General features: G+C 49.4%; 1 protein-coding gene across 13 annotated transcripts in view; it reads left to right on the forward strand.

Annotated features, from left to right (window-relative positions):
• The window catches only part of KMT2D (lysine methyltransferase 2D), a 111,751-nt gene extending 85,498 nt beyond the window's left edge, over window positions 1-26,253 (forward strand). For all 13 annotated transcript variants that reach the window (XM_077923992.1, XM_077923997.1, XM_077923991.1 and 10 more), the window contains 13 exons: window positions 1,139-1,295; window positions 2,756-2,837; window positions 3,908-4,083; window positions 5,587-5,714; window positions 7,062-7,197; window positions 7,303-7,427; window positions 9,828-10,980; window positions 12,802-12,938; window positions 13,778-13,908; window positions 15,124-15,409; window positions 17,370-17,443; window positions 20,329-20,437; window positions 23,000-26,253. In XM_077923992.1, the coding sequence (XP_077780118.1) occupies window positions 1,139-1,295; window positions 2,756-2,837; window positions 3,908-4,083; window positions 5,587-5,714; window positions 7,062-7,197; window positions 7,303-7,427; window positions 9,828-10,980; window positions 12,802-12,938; window positions 13,778-13,908; window positions 15,124-15,409; window positions 17,370-17,443; window positions 20,329-20,437; window positions 23,000-23,092 (2,787 nt within the window). In that variant the 3' untranslated portion in view covers window positions 23,093-26,253. The remainder of the gene's footprint in view (window positions 1-1,138; window positions 1,296-2,755; window positions 2,838-3,907; window positions 4,084-5,586; window positions 5,715-7,061; window positions 7,198-7,302; window positions 7,428-9,827; window positions 10,981-12,801; window positions 12,939-13,777; window positions 13,909-15,123; window positions 15,410-17,369; window positions 17,444-20,328; window positions 20,438-22,999) is intronic.
• Window positions 26,254-26,370: the final 117 nt, after the last annotated feature.

The following is a 26,370-nucleotide window of genomic DNA, read 5'->3' on the forward strand; positions in this document are numbered from 1 at the left end:
GCTCCCAACAGAATATTAATAATATTTTTTTAAAAAAAATGAGCAAACATTAAAAACTTCCCTAAACAGGGCTGCCTTCAGATGTCTTCTAAAAGTCAGATAGTTGTTTATTTCCTTGACATCTGATGGGAGGACATTCCACAGGGCGGGTGCCACTACCGAGAAGGCCCTCTGCTTGGTTCCCTGTAGCTTTGCTTCTCGCAGTGAGGGAACTGCCAGAAGGCCCTCGGCGCTGGACCTCAGTGTCCGGGCTGAACAATGGGGGGGTGGAGATGCTCCTTCAGGTATACTGGGCTGAGGCCATTTAGGGCTTTCAAGGTCAGCACCAACACTTTGAATTGTGCTCGGAAACGTACTGGGAGCCAAAGTACGTCTTTCAGGACCGGTGTTATATGGTCACGGTGGCCACTCCCAGTCACCAGTCTAGCTGGTTGTACCCCACCCCCTGTTCAGTGCATGAGAATTTCTAGGGTGACTGACAGAAGAAACAAGAACAACCAGAAATAATAAAGCAGCTTAACGGGAATGATTACAGAGCCGAGGAAGGCAAGCTAATAAAACCACACTACGTAAAACTAGGTCGGCTGCGGTTTAAAAGGTCTGGGGAATTAAAAATGTCTCCGCATCAAAGTAGGGGCCAGGCAGGCCTTCCCGGGGAGAGCACTCTTTGTCCATATAAGCCAAGTTGTTGAACAACTCTGGAAGCTGTGCTGACAGGCAGCCTATAAACCTTCTAGATGTATTTAATGTTTTGTATAATTACGTTCTTTGTAGGCCACCCTGTGACAAAAAGTTATTAGGCACCAGGCAAAAATGTTCCTTTTTGACCAGGCCTTTGGTTGATCTGATTTACATCCTATGCCCTTTTAAAATGTGATGTTTTTTGTGGGGGGTGGCGCTATTGGGTTGTTGTTTTTATTTTTATTAGGCATTTTGTGGTTTTATATCTTGATTTTATTCTGTGAACCGCCCTGAGACCCCCGGGTATAGGGCGGTATATAAATTCAATTAATAAGAATAAGAATAATAAGAAGCTGTTTATGGAAATGTGGGTTTTGGCGAGCTGACCTACAGCGCCCCAGGTTTGCGGGTGGGTCGGGGGCTCTGCTGGATACAGACTCCTCTGATCTCTTTCTAGAACAATCTGAGCAACCCGCCAACCCCACCTTCTTCGCTGCCTCCCACACCACCCCCCTCGGTGCAGCAAAAGCTGGTGAACGGGGTCCTGTCTTCCGAGGAACTGACGGAGCAGCCCAAGGAGCCGGTGCTGCCCCACGAGCACGAAGGGCAAAAGGGTAAGTTAGCCCCACGGCTGAGGAGAAGAGGTGCTGCCGGGTTCCGGAATGTTCCGGGAGAACCTCTGGCGCTCTTCAGCATCCTCGAAGCGAATATGCATGCAGGCCTCTGTTCTGATTTTGGATGGGGGGGAGGCCCAGGTGGGCTTCTCTGAGCTTCCCAGTGGAAGTTAAAAGGAACCAGTGAGGCCGAAATGGTTTGGGATGAATTCATGATACATTCGTACCTCTGAAGTTGGAACGGAATGCGTTCTGGAAGTCCATTCAACTTCCGAAAACGTTCGGAAACCAAAGCACGGCTTCTGATTGGCTGCAGGAAGTGCCTGCAGCCAACCAGAAGCCCCCTTGGACGTCTGGGTTCCAAAGAACGTTCGCAAACCAGAACACTCACTTTCAAAACGTCCAAGAACTAAGTTGTTCGAAAACCAAGGTACGACTGTATTGATAGCTGCTGCCTTGTGGGCTACTAAGAGAACTGCATTCATTGGCGCAGTGACACTAAAGGGATTTTGTTGTTGTTGTTAAAGTCACATTTAAAACTACTTAGTTTTACTTAATGGTGGCTGCTGAGTCTTTTATACGTTTTAGGTGTTTAATATGTCTGGATTACCCATGTTTTATGTATTTTTTTCTCTTTTATTATTTTATTGTCTAATTTATGCCAATGGAGGGTGAATGAATATAGGATACAGCTTTTAATGATAAATTAACATGTGTTATTAAGGGAAGGCAGGGAATATTCAGGAGAAATGATTTTGAGGAGATATGGAAGGTGTTTGTAGAATCTGTACTGTTAAAACAGAAAGGGGTCAAACTATCTCAAGAGGTGTTGAAATTTTGGGAGGCTGCATAGTTACAATGGAATGGTCTCGAGGAGCGGGGATGCACATTTTTATTCTTATTTATTTATTCTTATTACTTAGTTTAAAATGTTTTTTAAAAATTATTTATTTTTTTAAAAAACAAGGCTGAATGAATGAACTCTAAAGGGGTAGTGGAAAGAGGGTGTGGCAGCCAGCCACCTAAGCCATTCCAGCTGCCAAGCTTGGGCTTGAAATGGATTTGAATTTGGATCAAGATAAAATTCGTCCAATTCAGTCATATCTGGAATTGCACATCCACCCACTTGAGGACCTTGTCCAAAATGGGGAAATTTGCAGCCAGCCCATGCTTACTTGCATGCATGTGGGTCCATGTTCAGGCATGGACATATGGCTGCCTCTGTTAAGGGGTCTGGGATCGCTCCTCCTCCTAGCAAGAGACAGATTATCTCCCAGAACCAGCCAGTCCTCTGCTTGGCTGGTGTTGCCTAAGAAAGGCAAGCGTTAGGCTTGGCCTGTGATAGGCTGCAACCCTCTGACAAGCTGGAACTGATCCAGGGAAGCCATGATTAGAATTCCATCCCACTTCCTATAGCATCCTGACATGTTAAACCTTGAGTTTTCTGCCTCACTTTGTAGATGCTCCCCCTGTGGAAGTGAAAAGCTTAGATCTCCTCGCAGCTCTGCCCACACCGCCACACAACCAGACCGAGGATGTCAGGTAAGGATGGAGCTGGAGGATGGAACCAACTCGACCACGGGGCATCCTGAACCTCCGCTTCGTGGGGCTTCCCCCCCCAAATGGAAGCTATAGCATTAACTGTCGCATTTGGGAGAGTATGGAAGACTGATAATCTTCTTCACCTGTGTTGTGTCACCTGCCTGGAGAGCATAAACTCCCATCAACCTCAACATGGATGTCAGGAATTGTAGTCCCACCATGTTGAACTTCCAGCACTTACTGAAGACTTAAAAAAAAAAAAAATTCCAGCAGGCTTTTTAATAACTCTCTGATTTAATAGTTTTAACTCACTTTTAGTTTTTATTGCATTGGAGTCTTTTGTACACCACTTAAGAGACAGCTGTGGTTAAAGCAGTATACAAAGGGTTGAAATAAACAAAAATCAGACAAAACTGGTAGGCTTAGAAACAGTAGTCCAAAGAAGTATGGTTGGTCAGTGGTCCTTGTTTGCTCTGGGAGAAGCAGGAGGAGAAAGAGGATGATCATCATTACCTCTAGTTACAAACTTAATTCGTTCCGGAGGTCCGTTTTTAACCTGAAACTGTTCTTAACTAGAGGCGCGCTTTTGCTAATGGGGCCACTTGTTGCTGCTGCGCCGCCGGCACACGATTTCCGTTCTCATCCTGGGGCAAAGTTCTCAACTCGAGTTAAATCTTCCAGTTAGCGGAGTTTGTAACCTGAGGCGTTTGTAACTCGAGGTACCACTATATTCTTAATCTATAATCTCACGTCATCCCTAGGACTCAGTGGTCAGGGATGATGGGAATTGTAGTCCCAAAACAGCTGAAGAACCAAGTTTGGGAAACCCTGCTCTTTACCCGTGCATCTCATCTTCCTGGAATCATGAGGATGGCTGGGGAACCTGCGGCCCTGGAGATGGTCAGGGATGATGGGAGTTGTAGTCCGGTGGCATTTGGAGGGCCACAGGTCCCCCACCCCACCCCTGACCTAGGGTGTGGTTCAGGCTGGGTTACCGCAGTCCCACCTCTGTCAGGAGCCATGGCAACGGTGGCAGCACCGTTCTGAGGTCCCGCCCGATTTCCTTCCAGGATGGAGAGTGACGAGGAGAGCGACTCCCCTGACAGCATCGTCCCAGCCTCATCCCCCGAGAGTGTCCTGAGCGAAGAGGTGCCACGCTTTCCCCTGCTGTCCGGAGCCAAGCCGGAAGTGGAAGAGAGACCCCTCTCTCCAGTCATCCCCATCATCCCAAAGGCCAGCATCCCAGGTTTGTGGGGGACAGAGAAGATGCTCAAGGGAATGGGCTGCCGCAGCATCTAAACTCTGCCGCTGTCTTTGGAGGTCAGATGAAGAACTTTATCCCCCAAAGGCATGGACCACACTGCGAAACCACTAAACTATCCCCCCCAGATTCGGCACTTGCCTTATCATCACTAGATTTGACCCCGAATTCTACCCTTAAATCAAAAGAATTAATTTCCTTCCTATTCACAGCAGACCGACTAGTTATTGCCCAGCGATGGAAGGAAACCTCTAACATGCCAATAGAGGCTTGGGTTAATAATAATCTGGAGCTTTGCTTTATCAAATACCATTGGGCGACTAATCAAAGGCATCTCCAAAAAAGATACCTTTGACACAATTTGGCCTCCTTTTCTTCACTTTTATTGAAGAAGGACAGGATATTTCAACGTCATCATTATCACAGAGGTGTCTGGGGGGAGGAGATACTGATTGAAAATGTCTAGTAAACCCGATTGGTAGTTGGGCTCCTATTGAGGATATTTGGTGAGCCAACATGACAGTGATGTGGGATGGAGGATTGGAGTGATCATTCTCTGATATTACAGCAGTGGACACAGCTGTATTGTAACTTTTGAATAAATGTTTGGGGGAAAACTGCTGCTGTTGTCCTAGGGAGAAGGTGCCCATAACTTTAGGTCAGGAAGAAGGAACCTGAGAGCAACACTCCTTTTTGGGCAGCCTTCCAGGGGCCGGATGCAGAAGTTGGGCAAAGCAACCGGTGTAACTTTGTACAACAGACCCGAGTCCAGGCAGGGAAATAAGGAACACTGTCCCACTGCAAGGGCACCCTGCAGCCAGGCAAAAGAGGATGGAGATGAGTCCCAGAAAAATGTGTTCTGCCCTCGGGCCCGAGATTCCCCACCCCTGCTTTTTAGGGGTTGGACTACTTGACCTCTGAGGTCCCTTCTATGATTCTAGGCTCTCCAACGGCAGAAGTAGTTCTTCTCGGGTACTGTTGGCAACAGACATCTTGATTCTAAGAGGCAAACGGGGTGTGGTTTGAGTGCTGGGTAGCTCTGTGCTTTCTATGGTGATAAAGGGACCCCTGACCATTAGGTCCAGTCGTGGCCGACTCTGGGGTTGCGGCGCTCATCTTGCTTTATTGGCCGAGGGAGCCGGCGTACAGCTTCTGGGTCATGTGGCCAGGATGACTAAGCCGCTTCTGCCGAACCAAAGCAGCGCACGGAAACGCCGTTTACTTTCCCGCCAGAGCGGTACCTATTTATCTACTTGCACTTTGACGTGCTTTCGAACTGCTAGGTTGGCAGGAGCAGGGACCGAGAAATGGGAGCTCACCCCGTTGCGGGGATTCGAACCGCCGACCTTCTGATCGGCAAGCCCTAGGCTCTGTGGTTTAACCCAGAGCGCCACCCGCATCCTTTTCTAAGGTGATACAAAGTGCTAATTATGCGTTTGTGTGTGTTTGACTCTTGCCATTGTCTCCCCCTTGCCTCCCGCTTCTCAGCTTTCCCAGATGCCAAGCCTTACGGGACCTTGGAGCAAGCGGGAAAGGGGACTCCAGGCACGTCCTGGGAGAAAGCCAAGGGCAGCGAGGTCTCTGTCATGCTCACTGTCTCTGCAGCTGCCGCCAAGGTAGGGAGCCACCACAGAAAAGCCCCTGACCCAAGGGCGGGGCTTCACAATTGTTTCCGGGGCGATAAATATTCTGGCGTGGTGGTGCCTTTTACCACGTCTTGTTTCGCGTAGGGCAGGGCTAATGTCTAGATGGGAGGAAGAGACTTGAAATTTTCGTGCGCAGGCAAACCTAGCCAGACTTTAAATTTTATTAGGTGTACTGCTGTTTTTTATCGATATGTTGATAATTCGAGGGTTTTTTATGTGCTGAATGTCTTGTGCTGCTGCTTTAAAAATGAATATTTAATGTGAATGGCTTGGAGGTTCTTTTAATTAAGCAGCAAATCTTGCTAAATAAAAATAAATTTCTGGAGGGCCATAAGACGCACTTTTTTCCCTCCTAAAATGTCAGGGGAAATGTCTGTGCGTCTTATGGAGCGGATGGCGCTGCGCAGAGAGGGAGAGCTGCGCAGCGGCCCTTCAGCGAAGCGGGAGGAGGAACGGAGCCCCTTCCATTTCTCCTCCCACTTCACTGGAGAGGCGTTGTGCAGAGAGAGAGAGATTTTTTCCCCTTGTTTTCCTCCTCTAAAAACTAGGTGTGTCTTATAGAGTGAAAAATACGGTAAATTGTTTGGATGCAAAGGCAGAGCTGGGATAAACTGTGTTGCTTGGTTTCCCAGCAGTCAGAGCCAAGCAGTAAATTTCTCCCCAGTTTTCAACACTGGCATTGAATTTGCACACGTTACGTGGAGACTGCAGCACATGTGTTTGCGCCAGCAGTCCCCACCAGATCGCATGCAAGAGATCTGCAACTTTCCTTCTTGCATCCCCTTCCCCCTCACACAGTACGCTGATACACAATTCAGGTTTTCAGCTGTGAGTTGCTGAGGAGAGATCAAGTGATACACTAGCAGCGTGAGACTTACAGCCAGAAGCAAAACATAAAAATGTGATAGACTGCATTGTGATACACCATTGGTCTGCCTAGCTCAGCACTGTCTACATCAGTGTTTCCAAAACTTGGCCCTCCAGCTGTTTTTGGACTACAACTCCCATCATCCCTGACTACTGGTACCTGGGGATGATGGGAGTTGTAGTCCAAAAACAGCTAGCGGGCTGGCAGTGGCTCCCAGACTGCAGATGCTCACAGTCCTAACCAGAGATGCCGGGGATTGACTTTGGGATTGACGCTTAAGGATAGGCTTGACTGAATCTTTCTCAATCCACTGTCTGGGATGCTGAAGCAATGGTGTGCAGCGGCAGTTGTGCAAAATGAGGCTTGTGAGTAGGTGAGCTTACCCCGCAAAGGTTTCGGGCGGCTCGGCTGCCCGCCGCTCCTTCCTGACTCTTCCCATGTTCCCCCAGAACCTGAACGGTGTCATGGTGGCCGTGGCAGAGCTGTTGAGCATGAAGATCCCCAGTTCTTACGAAGTGCTGTTTCCGGACAGCCCCATGCGGGCTGCTGCCAGCGAGCCCAGAAAAGTCGATGCTGATGCGCAGGGTAAGTAGCCGAACTTCAGGAGATCGTGGACGCATATGTGCACTCGAGGTTTCTGTGCCCCTGGCTGTAAGTACCTGTTTAAAAGGCCCCCCCCTTTCCCCTTAGGCAAAGAGAAGCCAGCGGCTCCCAAGGGCCCCGAAGGAGGGCCAGAATGGCTGAAGCAGTTTGATGCAATGCTGCCTGGCTACAGTCTCAAGAACGAGCTGGACATCTTGACGCTGCTCAAACAGGTGGGAAAGGGTCGGGGGTGGGAGATTTCCCAGAATGCTTTTCTCCCTATCCACTTGGCAGGTTTGACCACTGGATGATGATGATGATGAATTAAATTTGTATACCGCCCTATACCTGCAGGTCTCAGGGCGGTTCATAGCATAAAACCACAATATGAAAACACAAAATAACATTACCAGAACAGAAACAACCCAATAACCCCGTTCTTGCTCAGGGGGATTAGCTGGAGGTCTTGGCATGACGCCCCTTCCAGTGTCATTTCTCTTCATCTTACCCTCCCTCCTTTTAAATTCTGTCTCATTCTGCATTTTGCCAATACCACCTCTCTCTCTCTCTCTTTTTAATCTTCCTTTGCTTTGGGAAGGTGTATTAACTGGGTCCTAGATTTCTACCTGCCCCAGTACCCCATAGGTGTCTTGGAAAGTAGAAGAGAAAGAAATTGGGGGTGGAGCGGGAGAAGAGGACTACAGTGGTACCTCGGGTTACAGACGCTTCAGGTTACAGACTCCGCTAACCCAGAAATAGTACCTCGGGTTAAGAACTTTGCTTCAGGATGAGAACAGAAATTGTGCAGCGGCAGCAGCGGGAAGCCCCATTAGCTAAAGTGGTACCCCAGGTTAAGAACATTCAGGTTAAGAACAGACCTCCAGAATGAATTAAGTTCTTAACCCGAGGTACCGCTGTACTTCAGAATACAGTGGTACCTCTGGTTACGTACTTAATTCGTTCCGTTCTTAACCTGAAGCACCACTTTAGCTAATGGGGCATGCCGCACCGCCGTCACGCGATTTCTGTTCTCATCCTGAAGCAAAGTTCTTAACCCAAGGTACTATTTCTGGGTTAGCGGAGTCTGTAACCTGAAGCGTCTGTAACCCAAGGTACCACTGTACGCACATATTTCCCCCCATCTCAAACACTAGGACTTAATGGCTGTAAGAATGACTTGTGGGATGAGAACAATGCTGATCCACCTCAACTTGCCTTTCAAAACACCCAGTTTCTTCTAGCAATCCATAATTGCAGTGATGCGCCTGATTTAAAGTTCTAACACTACTCCCCGTGGGAGTGTACACCCCTCCCTCCCTGAGCTGCATTTGCTTTTCCCTAATGAACCGCCTGTGGCTGATCCCCTCCCCCAGCTCTGTAGAAAAGAAGGAAGCAACGGGTGCACTGTTGATCAGCTGTTGGCAAACTGGCACAGGTGTAATAATGGAGGAGCAGCACCTGTATGGCATCTGCAAAGCGTGCAGCTGTGGCTGTGTCTCTAGTGCCAAGCTGCATGGGCAATCTATCCAGAAGATAAATTGTATTTTGAGGAGTTAGTGATCTGACATGGTTGCTCTTCCTGCCTCTGTTCCTTCCCCCTCCCTGCCTCTTGTTAAGTTCTTTAATGGCATGAATGTCCTAATCAGTTGGGAGGAAGTGCAGGTTACCTTCTTTGATGTTGGGCATTGTTTTGAGAAACTGAGGCATTGGGAAGCGGGTGGCGCTGTGGGTTAAACCACAGAGCCTAGGGCTTGCCGATCGGAAGGTCAGCGGTTCGAATCCCCGCAACGGGGTGAGCTCCTGTTGCTCGGTCCCTGCTCCTGCCCACCTAGCAGTTCAGAAGCACGTCAAAGTGCAAGTAGATAAATAGGTACTGCTCTGGTGGGAAGGTAAACGGCGTTTCCGTGTGCTGCTCTGGTTCGCCAGAAGCGGCTTAGTCATGCTGGCCACATGACCCGGAAGCTGTATGCCGGCTCCCTCGGCCGTAAAGGGAGATGAGCGCACAACCCCAGAGTCGTCCGCAACTGGACCTAATGGTAAGGGGTAACTTTACCTTTACCTTTTTAGCCAGTCGGGCAAGCCACACAGGCTAGCTATCTATAAATCGGATGGTTGTGGGCAGAGTTTTAGAGAGAAGCTTGTGGGGCCGTGCAAACTGAGGCTACCTGGGGGAGTCACTTCGCCGCTGCTTAAGGGCTTCCAAATGGCAGATTGAAGTGCTTGCTTGGTATGTATATATTGCTTGCTGCTTAGAATAAAATCTTTAATCTTCTCACTTGTGTTTTGTATTGCAGTCGTACCTTGGTTTTCGAACAGCCTAATTCTCGAATGCTTTGGCTCCCGAACGATCGAAACCGAGAAGTGAGCGTTCTGGTTTTCGAACGTTCTTTTGGAAGCCGAATGTCCGATGGGGCTTCCGCAGCTTCCGATTGGCTGTGGGAGCTTCCTGCAGCCAATCGGAAGCCGCACTTTGGTTTTTGAACACTTTGGAAGTCAGTTCGACTTCCAAGGTACGACTGTACTTCTGAATCTCATTTTAAAAGAACCACCTTGCATTTGGCACGACACAGGCCTGCTGGTTTGCAGCCTGAGACCACCACCTCTCAAAATGCTTTTTCCTTTCTCTCTTCCAGGAGAGTCCCACCCCGGAAAAGGCCGCCCAGCACTGCTACATCAACAACGTTGCCAACCTGGATGTGCGGCAGCTGCTGACCCTTCCCGAGGAACCCTCTCCGCCCCTCTCCCCGTTCGCGCCCTCCCCACCCAGCCCCCCCAGGGTCCCCGAACCGGTCCCCGAGCCCGAAGCGCCGCCCTTGCCTGCTCCGTCCCCTCCGCCGCCCCCGCCCTCCTCCCCCAAGGAGGAAGCCCCCCAGTCCCCGCCCAAAGCCAAGCCCCGCTCGCGGCCCCTGGAAGACGGCGAGGAGAACAAGCCGCGCCTGAAGAAGTGGAAGGGGGTGCGCTGGAAACGGCTGCGCTTCCTCATCACCATCCAGAAGGGTGGCGCCAAGAGGGACGGGGACCGGGAGATCGCGGACTTCGTCGAGCGCCTGGCCGCCACCCTGCGCCCCGACAAAGTGCCCCGGGACTTGCGGAAGTGCTGCTTCTGCCACGAGGAGGGTGACGGCGCCACCGACGGGCCGGCGCGCCTGCTCAACCTGGACCTGGACCTCTGGGTGCACCTCAACTGCGCCCTGTGGTCCACGGAGGTCTACGAGACCCAGGGCGGGGCTCTCATCAACGTGGAGGTGGCACTGCACCGGGGCCTGCTCACCAAGTGCACCCTCTGCCAGAAGACGGGCGCCACCAACAGCTGCAACCGCATCCGCTGCCCCAACGTCTACCACTTCGCCTGCGCCATCCGGGCCAAGTGCATGTTCTTCAAGGACAAGACCATGCTCTGCCCCATGCACAAGCTCAAGGGCCCCTGCGACCAGGAGCTGAGCACCTTCACCGTCTTCCGGCGCGTCTACATCGAGCGCGACGAGGTCAAGCAGATCGCCAGCATCATCCAGCGAGGGGAGCGCCTCCACATGTTCCGGGTGGGGGGCCTCGTCTTCCACGCCATCGGGCAGCTGCTGCCCCACCAGATGGCCGACTTCCACAGCGTCACGGCGCTCTACCCAGTGGGCTACGAGGCCACCCGCATCTACTGGAGCCTGCGCACCAACAACCGGCGCTGCTGCTACCGCTGCACCATCTGCGAGAACAACGGCCGGCCGGAGTTTGTGGTGCAAGTCATGGAGCAGGGCTTGGAGGACTTGGTCTTCACGGACTCCTCGCCGCAGGGTAGGGGTCCGCTCAGTCCTCTCGCTGTCGAGAGCAACCGCCAGGTCCGTTTCTCCGGAAAGATAGCTAGAATTCTGGATGCCGGGCTGAAGTGAGCTTCTGGTGCACCAGGGATGCGGTTCCTCTGCCCAGAAATGCTTTGCGCAAACGATGTTGGCTTTGCGTCCGTCAGCCAGCCTCCTTGCAATGCATCTTTCCTGCTTTGTCAAGCTTCAGGGTTTAGAAACTAGAGAGCAGTTCATTGTGTAAACAACTACAGGTAGAATAGTGGGCAGAAGGAAGCAGAGCAGCATACTTCCATCTGCAAAAACTGCCATCTCCAAATTTTTATTTTTGAGGACACGCAGGATCCAGCGAGGTCCAAATGACCCCTCTCTTGTTAAATTCAAGGTGAAAAAGTATGTTTAGAAATAAGCTTTTCCTCCCCCACATCTGCATCCTGTATCTCATAAATCTATAGCACGTGACACACAGGCTGTGTCTTAAATATTTTTCACCCAAACTCCAAAATCAGGCAGCCAAACCTAAAACACAACAGACTTTTATAATACCAGCATTTTACAGGTAGAACCTTCACGTTTGCCAGAGAAGGAGGTGTTACGCAGCTGTAGACTCTCACAGCCTGAAATGTAGCGAGGTGGGAATTGCCCCTCCTCACCCCAAACGCCACTGACCTGCAGCACTGTAACTTACTGTCACAGTGCTGTCAGGCATTAGATCTTTATTGTCAAAAGCACCAAGTTAGGAAAAGGCATGTCCATCAGCCCTGCGTCTCTCAGGTATCCTAAGTGTGCATCCAATGTGGCAGCTGCCGCAACAGAGAGACCCCACCCTGGACCTCAGCTTATGTATCTTCCCCACTTGAGCTGTGCACAAGCAGGCAGAGACTTTGCCTGTGTGTAACCTGTTTCTGTTCCTCCCTCTTCAGTCCTCTTCTGGTCCTGGGAGCCAGTGGAGCCAGAGAGGTTCTCCCCCAGATCAATGATTCCTTCTTCCATCAGTGTCCAACCACCCTTCTCCCAATGCCCACTCATCAATGCCCAGCCAATCCCTGATTTCATAAAAGAAATATTATTATTATTATTACTACTACTACTGGAATACACTACATAAGCGTGCCCACTTTTTGAAAATGGCATATTAAAAGATGATTCGTTTTTAATTTTCAATGGAGCCGTGTATCGGAGCACAAGCCTAAAGGTCCAGGCTTCCTTCACTGGCACCTCCAGGAAGGACTGGGGAACGGATCCTGCCTGAAACCCTGGAGAGTCACTGCAATTCAGGGTAGACGGTGCTCAGCTAGATGGAGCAAGGATCTGACACAGTACAAGGAAGCTTCCCATGGGCATATGAGTTTCTAGGAATGGAAGGTGGAGCTGTTGTAGTCTGTTCCTGCTTGTAGGCTTTCTCAACAGCCTTTGGGTTGGCTGCTGTGAGAGCGGGATGTTGGACCAGATTGGCTTTTTGTCTGACGTATCTTACGTTACAACAGAAGATCTTACAACAGAAGACCAGGGCAGCATAAAGTGGTGTAGAGCTGGTGGAGGAAAATACAGAGAAACCTTGCGGCAGGCCCACTGTTAGCCAAGTGCCCAGGAACTTAGGCTGCCAGCAAACAAGGATCAGTTACCAGATGTTGCCATGTATTCTGCATTTTGCATAGTTTCTTGAAGTCACTTGGAAGTCGCAGGGTTAGATGACTGCAGTAAGGCAAGACGTTCTGATAAGTTTGCAGCCCGGGTTGCCCGCAAACCAGATAGGTTGCCCATCTTCTCTGGCAGGTTTTTAAAATGATCCTTCTTTGCTCCTCTTTGGTTACAGCGGTATGGAACCGAATCATCGAACCGGTGGCCTTGATGCGCAAGGAAGCGGACATGCTGAGGCTCTTCCCCGAATATCTCAAGGGAGAAGAGCTCTTTGGCTTGACGGTGCATGCTGTGCTGCGAATCGCAGAGTCTGTATGTATCAAACACGAGGAACCGGAACCCTGGTGTTTTGGTGGCGGCGGCAGTAGAAGTAGTAGGGTGGGGAAGGGGCTTCCCATGAGTTGGGTTCCAGGGGGGTGGGGGAGGTTTAAGCCAAGTTACACATCTGTCCACAGAAGTGCTGGTCAGCACCTCTTGAGCCTAAAGCTGCGATCAGCTCTGGTATAAGTTGTGCCGACCTTGCTGTACAGCAGCATTTCCCAAACTTAGGTCTCAAGCTGCTTTTGGACTACGACTCCCATCATCCCTACCTAGCAAGACCAACTGTCAGGGATGATGGGAATTGTAGTCCGAAAACAGCCGGAGACCCAAATTTGGGAAACGCTGCTGTAGTCTCCTTTTATATATATATATATATAACTGGTTGAATTTTTTAATGCATTTGAATGGATTTGCACTAGGAACCCCTTAAATGTTCTAGTTACAGGTAAGTAGCCGTGTTGGTCTGCCGTAGTCGAAACAAAACAAAACAAAAATCCTTCCAGTAGCACCTTAGAGGCCAACTATTCCCACCACCCTTCTGAGTAATACCCCTCCCCACCCTCTCACTATATATAAGGGTCTGGTGACTTCTGTTTCAGTGTATCTGAAGAAGTGTGCATGCACAGGAAAGCTCATACCAGTAACAAAGTTAGTTGGTCTCTAAGGTGCTACTGGAGGGAATTGTTTAAAATTTCATTTCCCCTTAAATGTGTTTGGGTTTGGTTTTTCTTTCGGGGCGGGGTGGACTGGGCTGTGTCAGCACCGTGTGGTGAAGGTGTGCCTGTGCCTGTAACACAAGGATATGAGAAATGGGTCCCTTTTCTTCCCAGCTACCTGGTGTTGAGAGCTGCCAGAACTACATGTTCCGCTATGGGCGCCACCCACTCATGGAGCTTCCACTCATGATCAACCCCACTGGCTGCGCCCGGTCGGAGCCCAAAATCCTCACGCACTACAAACGGTGAGCAGAACGGACCCCAGACATCACTTGCTGGGTGGACAACACAGGCCTCTCTTGAGACAGCAGCACAAAGCGAAATAAATTTATTATTTATTGAATTTATATACCAACCTATACCCAGAGGCCTTAGGGCGGTGCACAGAATAAAATCAAAATGTAAAATACAGAATCAAAATAAAAGCAACAACCCAACAACACCCCAGAGCCAGTTTGGTGTAGTGGTTAAGAGTGGTAGTCTTGTAATCTGGGGAACCGGGTTCGAGTCTCCGCTCCTCCACATGCAGCTGCTGGGTGACCTTGGGCCAGTCACACTTCTCTGAAGTCTCTCAGCCCCACTCACCTCACAGAGTGTTTGTTGTGGGGGAGGAAGGGAAAGGAGAATGTTAGCCGCTTTGAGACTCCTTAAAGGGAGTGAAAGGCAGGATATCAAATCCAAACTCTTCTTCTTCTTCTTCTCCCACAATAAAACCACATTTTAAAAGGGCATAGGATGTCAATCGGATCAACCTGGTTAAAAAGGAATGTTTTCGCCTGGCACCTAAAGGTGTATAATGCAGGCACCAGGCGAACTTTCCTGAGGAGAGCATTCCACGGGGGGGGGGGGGCACTGCAGAGAAGGCCCGTCCTTGTGTTGCCGCTCTCTGGACCTCTAAAGGAGGAGGCACACACAGAAGGGCCTCAGAAGATGATCTCATGGTCGGCGTAGGTTCATATGGAAAGAGGCAGACTTTGAGGTATTGCGGTCCTGAGCCATTTAAGACTTTATAGGTCAAAAGCAGCACTTTGAATTGGGCCCAGAAACTCACTGGTAGCCAGTGCAGTCAGACCAAGATCGGTGCAATATGCTCAAGCCGTCTTGCTCTGGTGAATTCTGCACCAGCTGAAGTTTCCAAACTGTCTTCCGAGACCGCCCTACGTATAACGCAGTGCAATAATCTAAACTTGAGGTTACCAGAGCATAGACAACAGTAGTTAGGGTATCCCTGTCCAGATAGGGGCGTAGCTGGGCCGCCAGCCGAAGCTGCTGGAAAGCACTCCGGGCCACTGAGGCCACCTGAGCCTCGAGCGACAGCAAAGGATTCCTGACATCCAGTTAAAAACGGATGGGGTAATGTGAAAGGCCTCGGATTTGAGACTTTGGACAACTGCTTGCTTCCTTTGCAGTGGGTTTGACGTTGACCTCTTTTCTCCTTCCCTGCCCCATGCCTTTTGAAGGCCCCACACTCTGAACAGCACCAGCATGTCCAAGGCCTACCAGAGCACATTCACGGGCGAAACCAACACACCGTACAGCAAGCAGTTTGTGCACTCCAAGTCCTCCCAGTACCGCCGCCTCAAGACGGAATGGAAGAACAACGTCTACCTGGCCCGCTCCCGCATCCAAGGGCTCGGCCTCTACGCTGCAAAGGATATAGAGAAGCACACGATGGTCATTGAGTACATTGGCACCATCATCCGCAACGAGGTGGCCAACCGGAGAGAGAAGATCTACGAGGAGCAGGTGGGAGAAGAAGCGAGGCCTTGGGTGGAGAGAGATGCGGGTGGAAACGTCCCGACCTCTAGCCAGTGTTTGGGGTTCTTGCCAGTGTGGTATAGTGGTTAAGAGCGGTGGACTCGTAATCTGGTGAACCGGGTTCACGTCTCCGCTCCTCCACATGCAGCTGCTGGGTGACCTTGGGCTAGTCACACTTCTTTGAAGTCTCTCAGCCTCACTCACCTCACAGAGTGTTTGTTGTGGGGGAGGAAGGGAAAGGAGAATGTTAGCCGCTTTGAGACTCCTTCGGGTAGTGATAAAGCGGGATATCAAATCCAAACTCCTCCTCCTCCTCCTCCTCTTCTTCTTCTTCTTCTTCTTCTTCTTCTTGGGACTGGAAGAGGGACTGAGGCTTAGATGCCCTTCTGGTTTGTTCCAGAGCTGTGCTCCTTGACAGTAGCAAGGAATTGGGAATCATAGACCTGTACAGTGGTACCTCGGGTTACAGACGCTTCAGGTTACAGATATTTCAGGTTACAGACTCTGCTAACCCAGAAATAGTACCTCGGGTTAAGAACTTTACCTCAGGATGAGAACAGAAATCACGCGGCGGCAGCGGGAGGCCCCATTAGCTAAAGTGGTACCTCAGGTTAAGAACAGTTTCAGGTTAAGAATGGACCAAATTAAGTTCTTAACCCGAGGTACTACTGTATAGAGTTGGAAATGATCCCAGAGTGTCGCCTCGTCATCCAGGGAAGGGCTTTATGTGGGTGGATTGTGTGTATCCAGGGAATAGCAGCCATGGGTGGCGCTGTGGTCAAAACCACTGAGCCTCTTGGGCTTGCTGATTGGAAGGTTGGTGGCTTGAATCCCCGCGATGGAGTGAGCTCCCATTGCTTTGTCCCCCCTCCTGCCAACCTAGCAGTTTGAAAGTACACCAGTGCAAGTAGATAAATAGGTACCACTGTGGCAGGAAGGTAAACAGCGTTTCTGTGAGCTCTGGCTTCCGTCACAGTGTCCTGTTGAGCCAGTTGCTGGCCACATGACCCAGAAAGCTGTCTGTGGACAGACGCCATTTCCCTTGGCCTGAAAGCAAGATGAGCACCGCAACCCCATAGTCGCCTTTGACTGGACTTAATCGTCCAGGGGTCCTTTACCTTTTACCTACCAGCGAATACTTGACTGAGATCTGAGAGATCTTCCGTGGTGGTTCTCTTCTCGAATTGTTTCTCCATTTGTTCAATGGAGGAAGGTAGCGACTATAAACAGCTCAGTCTTATTTCAGATCTTCATTGCTTTTGCATGTGTTTTACTCACCAGTTTTACTTCTGTCCCCTTTCCACGTTCATTGGCTTTTTAAAAAAAAATCTTTGAAAAATGAGGACAAAATTATTCTTTAAGTTTCTTATTTCTTAACTTATTTTCTCCCGAAGTATGTATTCTAATACATTCTTTGAGACAACAGTGATGCTGAGGAACTTTGAATACCAGTGGCTAACTGAAGTTCAGACCTTCTTCACCTTAGCCTTGGAGGTGCAGATAGGGCCAGTTCGTATCTGGAATTCGCAGTTATCAAATTTCTCAAGCATCCCTAGTCTCAGCTTACCTTACAGGGTCATTCTGAAGGTGCACAAGACAGAGAAGTTGCTGATTTAGCCTCTTCTTGCATTGGTTTTTGTTTTGTTTGTTTTTTAAGATTTCCACATCACAGTGCGACAGCTAGAGGTGAAACAACACGTGGCAAATTTGTCTCTTCGGTGCAACTCTGAAATGTACATGGCCTAGCATGTGACACACACATACACGCTTGACATGCTGAAATACAGAGCACAACAGCAAGCTAAAATAAACCATTAGCTTGTACCCAGCAAGCTAAAACAAGCTAAAACCATTAGCTTGTACCCAGCTGAGAGCAAAGGCATGAAGCACTGGTTTCTGAACACACAATGTAATCAATCTCTCTCTCTCCTTTTCCCCTGTTGTCCAGAACCGAGGGATCTACATGTTCCGTATCAACAATGAGCATGTCATTGATGCCACACTGACAGGTGGCCCTGCCAGGTGAGTGAAGCTATACCATGGCAGTTCATTGCATCCAAAGCCAAAGCTCTTGTTAGCCCATCACAGACTTCGATGTTCAGGGTGGGTTGATTTTTCATTGGCAGTGATTTAAGTCGTACTGCAATAGCGTTTTCTGAATAAACACACATAGTTATTAGCTGTTGAAGCAAAATACACTCATTGGCAACTAAACAGAGGCTTTTTCCCAGATGGGAAACCTGGGCCCTCCAATTCCCATCGACTTCATCCAATAGAGGGTGCTGGCAGCTGTGGTTCAGCAACATTTAGAGGGGCCAAATAGTTGCAGTCATCAATTGGATTTTGTTTAAAACAAGATCATTTCAAAGGGAAGGGTGGGCAAAGTATTCCAATACAGTGGTACCTCGCAAGACGAATGCCTCGCAAGACGAAAGGGTTTTGGGTTTTTTGAGTTGCTTCGCAAGACGATTTCCCCTATGGGCTTGCTTTGCAAGACGGAAACGTCTTGCAAGTTTGTTTCCTTTTTCTTAAAACCGTTAATACAGTTGCGACTTGACTTCGAGGAGCAACTCATAGCACGCGGTGTGGTAGCCTTTTTTTGAGGTTTTTAAAGACTTTGGTGATTTTTGAAGCTTTTCCAAAACTTTTCCGAAACCGTGCTTCGCAAGACGAAAAAATCGCAAGACGAAAAAACTCGCGGAACGAATTAATTTCGTCTTGCGAGGCACCACTGTACTCTACTGGCTGGGGGAAAGGCAGAAGGACAGCTCTATTGTAGCTTCTTTTAGCCTTTCTTTTCCCCCTCCCACCCTTTCCCATGGACTTCAGTGGCACAGGATTTACTACACTAGTTCCACTGAAATAGCTCCAGGCACTCTTGAGTGGGGCAGCTCAGTCGATAAAAGCTTGAGACTCTTAACCTCAGGGTTGTGGCAAAAGGATTCCTGCAATACAGGGGGTTGGACTAGATGACCCTTGTGGTCCCCTCTACAATTCTATGAATCTGTGGGATAGCTCCAGGCACAATTTGAGGGGCATTTCAGGAAAACGGAAGGGGTTTATGATCCTGGAGAACTGCAGCTTCCAAAACGCCTCTTTCCCAACTCCGCTGCTGGTGGGACAGTTTTCTGCCGTCCTGGGGAGGTCTCTGGGGCCAACTTCCTTCTCCATAGCATCCTTTAGTCCCTCAGGGCTGAGCAGAACACTATGCCCTCAGCAGATCTCAAAGAAGCAGCACACCAGCAACTTGTTATCATTGAGTTCTCAATCTGTTAGGACCTGATGATCGATAAGCTAGTTTGAAGGAAAGAAGAGTGTCTTGCCCAAAGCTGAAAAATTGTGGAACTTGGCTAGGGAACATGGGAGGCAGCAGGCAGGCTAAGAGGGGATGCAAACCGCCACAGTATAGGAGAGGAGCCTTGAATGATGGTCAGGGGTGCTGCTGGCAACACTGGCCTCTGTCCCTCTTTCCTTCTCCCCCTCCTCTGATGCCCTCTTGCATCTCTGCCTCCCAAAGGCTTGTATGGGTGTTTGTTGCAGCAGCCCTGGCTACAAGCTCCGTAAGCGAATGGTGCCTCTGGGGCTGGCCAGGGGGTGCTGGTTGCCAGGAACTGAGGCAGCCTCAGAGAGTAAGCAAGCAATCAATCAAGCAGGCATAGGAGCCCAGCCAGCCAGTCCACCAGCCCTTGCTGTTGAGAATGGGCAGACAAGTAACTAGCCATTATTATTAATTATTATTATTATTATTATTATTATTATTATTATTATTATTATTATTATTATTAATTATTATTAATTATTTATACCCCGCCCATCTGGCTGGGTTTCCCCAGCCACTCTGGGAGGCTTCCAACAAAACACTAAAATACAATAACCTATTAAACATTAAAAGCTTCCCTAAACAGGGCTAGGGACGCGGGTGGCGCTGTGGGTTAAACCACGGAGCCTAGGGCTTGTCAATCAGAAGGTCGGCGGTTCGAATCCCTGCGACGGGGTGAGCTCCCGTTGCTCGGTCCCTGCTCCTGCCAACCTAGCAGTTCAAAAGCATGTCAAAGTGCAAGTAGATAAATAGGTACCGCTCCAGCGGGAAGGTAAACGGCATTTCCGTGCGCTGCTCTGGTTCGCCAGAATCTGCTTTGTCATGCTGGCCACATGACCTGGAAGCTGTACGCCGGCTCCCTCGACCAATAAAGCGAGATGAGTGCCGCAACCCCAGAGTCAGCCATGACTGGACCTAACAGTCAGGGGTCCCTTAATCTTTAAACAGGGCTGCCTTCAGATGTCTTCTAAAAGTTTGGTAGTTATTTTTCTCTTTGACATCTGATGGGAGGGCGTTCCGCAGGGTGGGTGCCATTACCGAGAAGGCCCTCTGCCTGGTTCCCTGTAACTTGGCTTGTGGGGCAGTGTAAGGAGGCACCTCTCTTTGGGACGGGGGGCGAGGAAGCAGCTCAGAGACTAGGAGTGGCGGCGGCAGCTGCTGACCAGAGGAATCCCTAGGAGAGGAGGCTGAGGGAACACTCCACAAGGGAGGGTGTTTGAAAAAGGGTTAAGAGGCTGCCAGTTCTGCCAGCAGGGCTTAACACAACTGGGCTTCTGGGCCCCACAGGGGTGCTGCAGAAAGAATGTAGTTGATCAAGGGAGCCATGGACTCAAAAAGGTTGAGAACCTCTGCTGTGGGGTATTTTTCCTCCAGGGCTACAGCATCCCAGCCCTCCTTTCACCTAATGAATACTTAGTTCTCTCGAAGATCAAGAATAGAATTGTGCTGTCGTCGTCCTGGCCGGCTCAGCTCCCCCAAATTCCAGATGAGAAGTTGGGTTCCTAAAGGGCCTAAGCCTGTGGTGCTGTGGGGTTAAGGGTCCAGGCGCATGATGCCTATCTTCCCCTCTTCTGCTGCCCCCCCTCAGGTACATCAATCACTCCTGCGCACCCAACTGTGTGGCTGAGGTGGTGACTTTTGACAAGGAGGACAAGATCATAATCATCTCGAGTCGCCGGATACCTAAGGGAGAGGAGGTGAGAATTGAATTGTGGTGGGTTGGGGGAAGGGGTGGCGGGGGAGCAAGGCCCAGTGTAGGCGAAGAAAATACCTGTGGGGGAAACCCAAAGCTGCGCCCATGCTTTAGTCCTTGGAGCGTTCCTCGAGTCCATTCACTATTAGATGCTTCCATCATGGGACTTGCCGTGGCGTGCCCAGGGATCTCCCAGCCAAGCAGTGACCCAAAACTGCTTAATGTCACCATGCGCCCTCAGACCAAGCCTTGGAGACCTGGGAAACTTGCCTAAACTCCTTCTGGGTTAATGCATAGAAAACATTGCCCTTGCACACCAGCACACCTTACTTAAGCTTGAAAAGAGGGGGCAAGAACCGGCAAGCAGTTTGGATGGCCTCTCCTTCAATGCCTGTGTGTGCTGCATGGCCTTCCTTTTACGTTTTACATGCCTGACGCAGGTGGCGCTGTGGGTTAAACCACAGAGCCTAGGACTTGCCGATCAGAAGGTCGGCGGTTCGAATCCCCGCAACGGGGTGAGCTCCCATCGCTCGGTCCCTGCTCCTGCCAACCTAGCAGTTCGAAAGCACGTCAAAGTGCAAGTAGAAAAATAGGTACCGCTCCGTCGGGAAGGTAAACGGCGTTTCCGTGCGCTGCTCTGGTTCGCCAGAAGCGGCTTAGTCATGCTGGCCACATGACCCGGAAGCTGTACGCCGGCTCCCTCAGCCAATAAAGCGAGATGAGCACCACAACCCCAGAGTCAGCCATGACTGGACCTAATGGTCAGGGGTCCCTTTACCTTTATGTAGCTGTTACATCTCCCTGCCATGGTGGTCGTGGGACACTTAGCTCACAAGCTAAGAGAGTAGTCCGTGGGTCTCACCACAGAAACATATTGTGTAGACACATCCTTGCGTTTTCTAATCTGTGCCAGCATCGGACTGACTCTGGTTCACTGTCTTCGACAAGTGTGTGCATCGTGAGCTACAAAAGGCCAAACCCTGCTGCTGTGTAGGCTAGCGAGCATGCACAGGCCTGAGAAATTAGTGTAGTCCGGTGAATAGTGTGTTAGACTATGAATTCAAGCCTCTATTCAACTCTGGATACCGGCAGATCTTCGTGTTGGTGCCGTATCTGTAAGATGAGAATTGCATACCTCGTTCACACGGTGCTTTTTGTGTGGAAGAGTACATCTCCCCAACTTTTCTGGATGGGTGAAGGGATGCGGAGATATCCTAGTGCTCGTGGCTGGAAATGTTCAGTGATAGGCCCCATGCTTTGCATAGAGAAGGTTCAACCCGTGGCGTCTCCAGTTATAAAAGCATCACCAGGTGATGGAAAGACAATTTGCTGGAGTGCCACGGCCTGTCTTAATAGTATCATACTGGACAGATACACCAGCCCAGCTTCCTAAGTTACACGTAGGGCTGCCTCTGAAGACTGGAAGCTTCAGCCAGTGCAAAAATCAGCGGCCACATTGCTCACTGGGACGAGACGGTTTGAGCATATCGCACTGATCCTGGACTGATTACACTGGCTGCCAATTAGCTTCAGGACCCACTTCAAAGTGCTGATTTTGACCTATAAAGGACCACAATACCTCAAGGACCGCCTCTTTCCATATAAACCATCCCAGACTCTCTGTTCATCATCTGAGGCCCTTCATTGCCACCTCCACGAGGTCCGGAGAGTGGCAACACGAGAAAGGGCCTTTCCTGTGGTGGCTTCCCGTTTGTGGAATGCTCTCCCCAGGGAGGTTTGCCTGGTGCCTTCATTATATATTTTTAGGCGCCAGGCAAAAACAAACTAGAACTTGGGCTGATCAATATCCTACAGCCTTTTAAATGTATCGGGAGGGGGGTATTGTTTTGGTTTAATTAGTCACTTCTTGTTTTGGTTTATTTATTTTTTATCTTGTATTTTATTCCCTGGGATGAAGGGCGGAAAATAAATTTTAAAAATAATAGTAATAAGTTCCACCTTAACATAGGCATAGAAGTCATATGAAAAGGAAGGAGAGTCCAAACTCCACTTCCTCCCATTATTGCTGCCATCTTGATGAGAAGATAAAACAGTGTAGAGATTTTGTTCAACTCTAGTCACTTGTTGCAACCAACGTGGCCATCGCGGGAATGAACCAAATGGATGGCGGTGACATAAGGTAAAGGTAAGGGTAAAGGTACCCCTGCCCGTACGGGCCAGTCTTGACAGACTCTGGGGTTGTGCGCTCATCTCACTCTAGAGGCCGGGAGCCAGCGCTGTCCGCAGACACTTCTGGGTCACGTGGCCAGCGTGACAAGCTGCATCTGGCGAGCCAGCGCAGCACACGCAACGCCGTTTATCTTCCCGCTGGTAAGCGGTCCCTATTTATCTACTTGCACCCGGGGGTGCTTTTGAACTGCTAGGTTGGCAGGCGCTGGGACCGAACGACGGGAGCGCACCCCGCCGCGGGGATTCGAACCGCCGACCATGCGATCGGCAAGTCCTAGGCGCTGAGGTTTTACCCGCAGCGCGGTGACATATTTTACGTTAAAGATGCCTCAAGGATTAATCCTCGGTTCTCTTCCAATGTCCTCCTCTCCCTCAGCTGACCTACGACTACCAGTTTGATTTTGAAGACGATCAGCACAAAATCCCGTGCCATTGTGGAGCCTGGAACTGCAGGAAATGGATGAACTAAACCCCAAGGAGGCTCTTCGGACAAAGCAAAGGGGGAGACCCCAACTGCTCGGCACAAGAGGCTCTGCACAGAGAGGAGGTGCTGCTGCTGTACCCGCTCTTCCAACCCTCCTGCGGCGCAGGGAAATCACCCGGGGGGGGGGGCAAAACGAGGCATGTTTGGAAGCCACCAACATGCTGGTGGGGCAGCTGGGGCCCAAGGCAAGAGAGGGGTGTCGTCAGCATATCTGCCACTGCTTGCCAGTCTTGGCTATGGTATTATCATCAAGCTGGCTGCTTTCGGCTGCCAGGCTCGGCGGCCTCCTCTTCCAGACAAGGCGACCTGCTTCTCCCCAGCAGAAAGGAGCAGCCACTAAGCAGCCCCATTTGGGGCGGGGAACTGACAAACTGGCAACTCAGGGTTTTCTTTTAGTTTTTCTTTTCCTTTTTTTAAAAATAAAAATAAATTCTTTCGAGGCCGAAATGGGGAGCGCCCTTCCGCCCCCGCGCACCTGTAAATAACGGGCTTCAGAAATACTATACTGGGAGGAGACTGGGGCATTCTTTCTAGCAGAGCTGGGGGAAGCAGGGCTGCAGCATGGCAATTGGACCCCCCGGGGAAGAATTTGTAATTCCCTCTCCCCACCCCCTTGTGTGTGTGTGTGTGTTTCTTTAAGGAATTTTTGTGTGCGAGAGAGATTTCTCCTTTTTTTAAAAGTCTACTATCTATTGCTTGCTAATCTACCAAGGTAAACAAGAGGCTTCAAAGAGACTCATTAGCTTGACAATCCACCTTCCAGAGCCCACTGCCCCCCCCCCCGCCCCCAGCTCTGGATTTTGTATACATTTAGATGTCAGATTTGAAAAGGGGGGGAGAGAAAGTGTGTGTAAATAACGTGCTTTTTTTTGGAGAGAGAAAAAAGTACTTTTTTCCCAGCGGAAAGCAGGTGTCGGCTTGCAGAAGCTGGAAACAGGCCCTTCCTCTGCCCCACCCTGCCCATCCTCCCTGCGCGAGGAGCATTCGCACTTGAACCTACCTCATTTGAAGTGTTAGACTTTGCTATTTTCTGTTTTCTAATGTGAGCCCCTCGCTGTGCCACCCTTCTGCTTTTTGAGCCCTCTTCCCTAAGTACGGAGAGCCACAGCTCTCCTGGCAGACATGGGAATGCGTTTCCAGGAGGAGGTGGGAAACTTTTTTATTATATCTGGGGTCGTTCCTCTTTTCCCCCCACCAAAAACCCCCCACAAAACCCTCAAACCAAAAACAGTACCCAGTCGCCTGACAACCTTCCGGACTGAATTGATGAACCGAGCGCTGTCCGCTTTCCCGCCCCAACAACCAAGAAGGGGGCAGGGGACCCCACAAGGCTTTGAATGTGCCAACGTGATGGAGAACGCAAGATCTCCTGGTCCGGCAGATGCCAATCTCAGCACATCTCTCCCGTAGAGCCCAACCCATTTTGCCGATGAGGGAAGGGGGGGGGGAAGAGTGCTTGACGAGAGAGCCGATGGCTAAGGGGGCCCAGCTGTGATATTTGGGGTTGGGGGAAGAGTTGGCCAAACCCGTTTCCCTAGAGACCCCCATTTCCCAATTGTTTCCCGTGATCAACTTGCTGCTCTGAAGACTCTCTTATGTTTGTGTGTGTGCTTGTGTGCGTGAGAGAGAGAGATGTTGGCACATTGCAGAGTTTGGGATTATTTATCTATTTATATATATTGTGTATATATTTGAACTAGCATGGGGAAGAATGCTCTGGCTGCCGGGTTTTCCTCGACTGCCGGGTGGGTCTCCACAGGCCACCCCGTTTCCCCTCCACTGGGCAGGAAGGAACTAGAGGGGAGAACGTGTTTATGGACAAAACGTAGGGTGGGAAGGGGAAAATGTAAAGACCCCCTTTTTTATGCTTTCTCTGTGTGTATATAGATGACTATTTTTCCTTTTCCTTTTTAAAGAAATCAATTTATAACCAGTATCTTGAGAGCCATCTGCCTAGCGCCATCTCCTCCCCCCCCCCCAAAACGTAGGGAGATTCTGTATTAATAGAAGGCAAAATGTGGGCATTATACAGGGGAGACACACACACACACACACACACACACAACCCGGGGGAAAAGAAACCCACACACAGGTTCTCCCTGCTGTTGAAATGACTTTGCAAGATAGCTGTACCCTTGAACCTAAGTTGGTATTGTGGGGAGGGGGTGAGAGTTGCAGGGTCTTTACTGATAAGGCTCTCTCGACTTAACTTTGTACAGTTGAGGCCTTTTAACGCACAATTGCACCATTTCCCCTCTCCCACACCCCCCAAAAAACACTATAACACACTCTCTCTCTCTCCAAATGCCTGTAAGAGTGGCATTGAGTGATTAACCGAGGCCACATCTCATATTCTCTCGCCTGATCCAACAGACAAGGCAGAGAGAGAACGTGGCAATAAGACTTTCATAGCGGGGGCAAGGTGGGGCACGTAAAATCAGGGTTTGTGTGTAAGAATATCTTTTTTTTGAACTTGTTGGCAAGGTGAGAACCATGTTCTTGAGTGAAAAAGCTGCTTCTGCTAACCGTTCAAAGCTATGACGGTTTAAAACAGTGGGGGGCTGGGGTAGGGAAATTTCAAATATTAAAAGTAGTAATTAAAATTGTATATAAGATGGCATTTGTGTAGAGAAGGGGGGGGAGTTTTTATCAGTAACAAAACCACTGGACATTGTTTGAAAATAAAGGTTTGAGTTAAAGCCAGTATGCATTTTTTTTTGTCTCTTCGGATTTGTTTTGTGTGTCATTTCCATTAATTTGGAAGGCTGTAAAGATGTAAAAAAAAATAAATTTTAAAAATTGCTACAAAGGTTTAAAAGCTTGAGAGAGATTTTAAAAAAATGATAAAGTGACTGAATATAATAGATTGTCAAGATTTTTTTGGATGACGGTTAAGAGTTTAAGATAATCCTGTAGATTTTAGCTGATGAAGAAAGACTATACAGTTTTTAATTTTTATATAAACTATAACCCGGTCTTGAAGCTAAAACTTTTTTAAAGTTCTCTGCCTGTATAATCGCATTTGACGCCTTGTCCCATACTTCTGTTTACAGTTGCACATATTATATATATTAAGTTTTAACCCTTTTATGAACCCAAAATAATCACTTTTTTAAAAAATAAAGTGTGGACTTTGTGAGGAATTATATTTTGTGTTTTGGGGTTTCATTACTTTGTGTGCGTGATTTCTGTGTAGCAAAGTTGTCCGTGATGAGAACAAAGGGTTGAAAACAAAACATAAATACTCCTTTTAAAAAATAAAT

Source organism: Podarcis muralis, chromosome 2 (assembly GCF_964188315.1).
Source record: "Podarcis muralis chromosome 2, rPodMur119.hap1.1, whole genome shotgun sequence".
Taxonomy (NCBI): Eukaryota; Metazoa; Chordata; class Lepidosauria; order Squamata; family Lacertidae; genus Podarcis; species Podarcis muralis.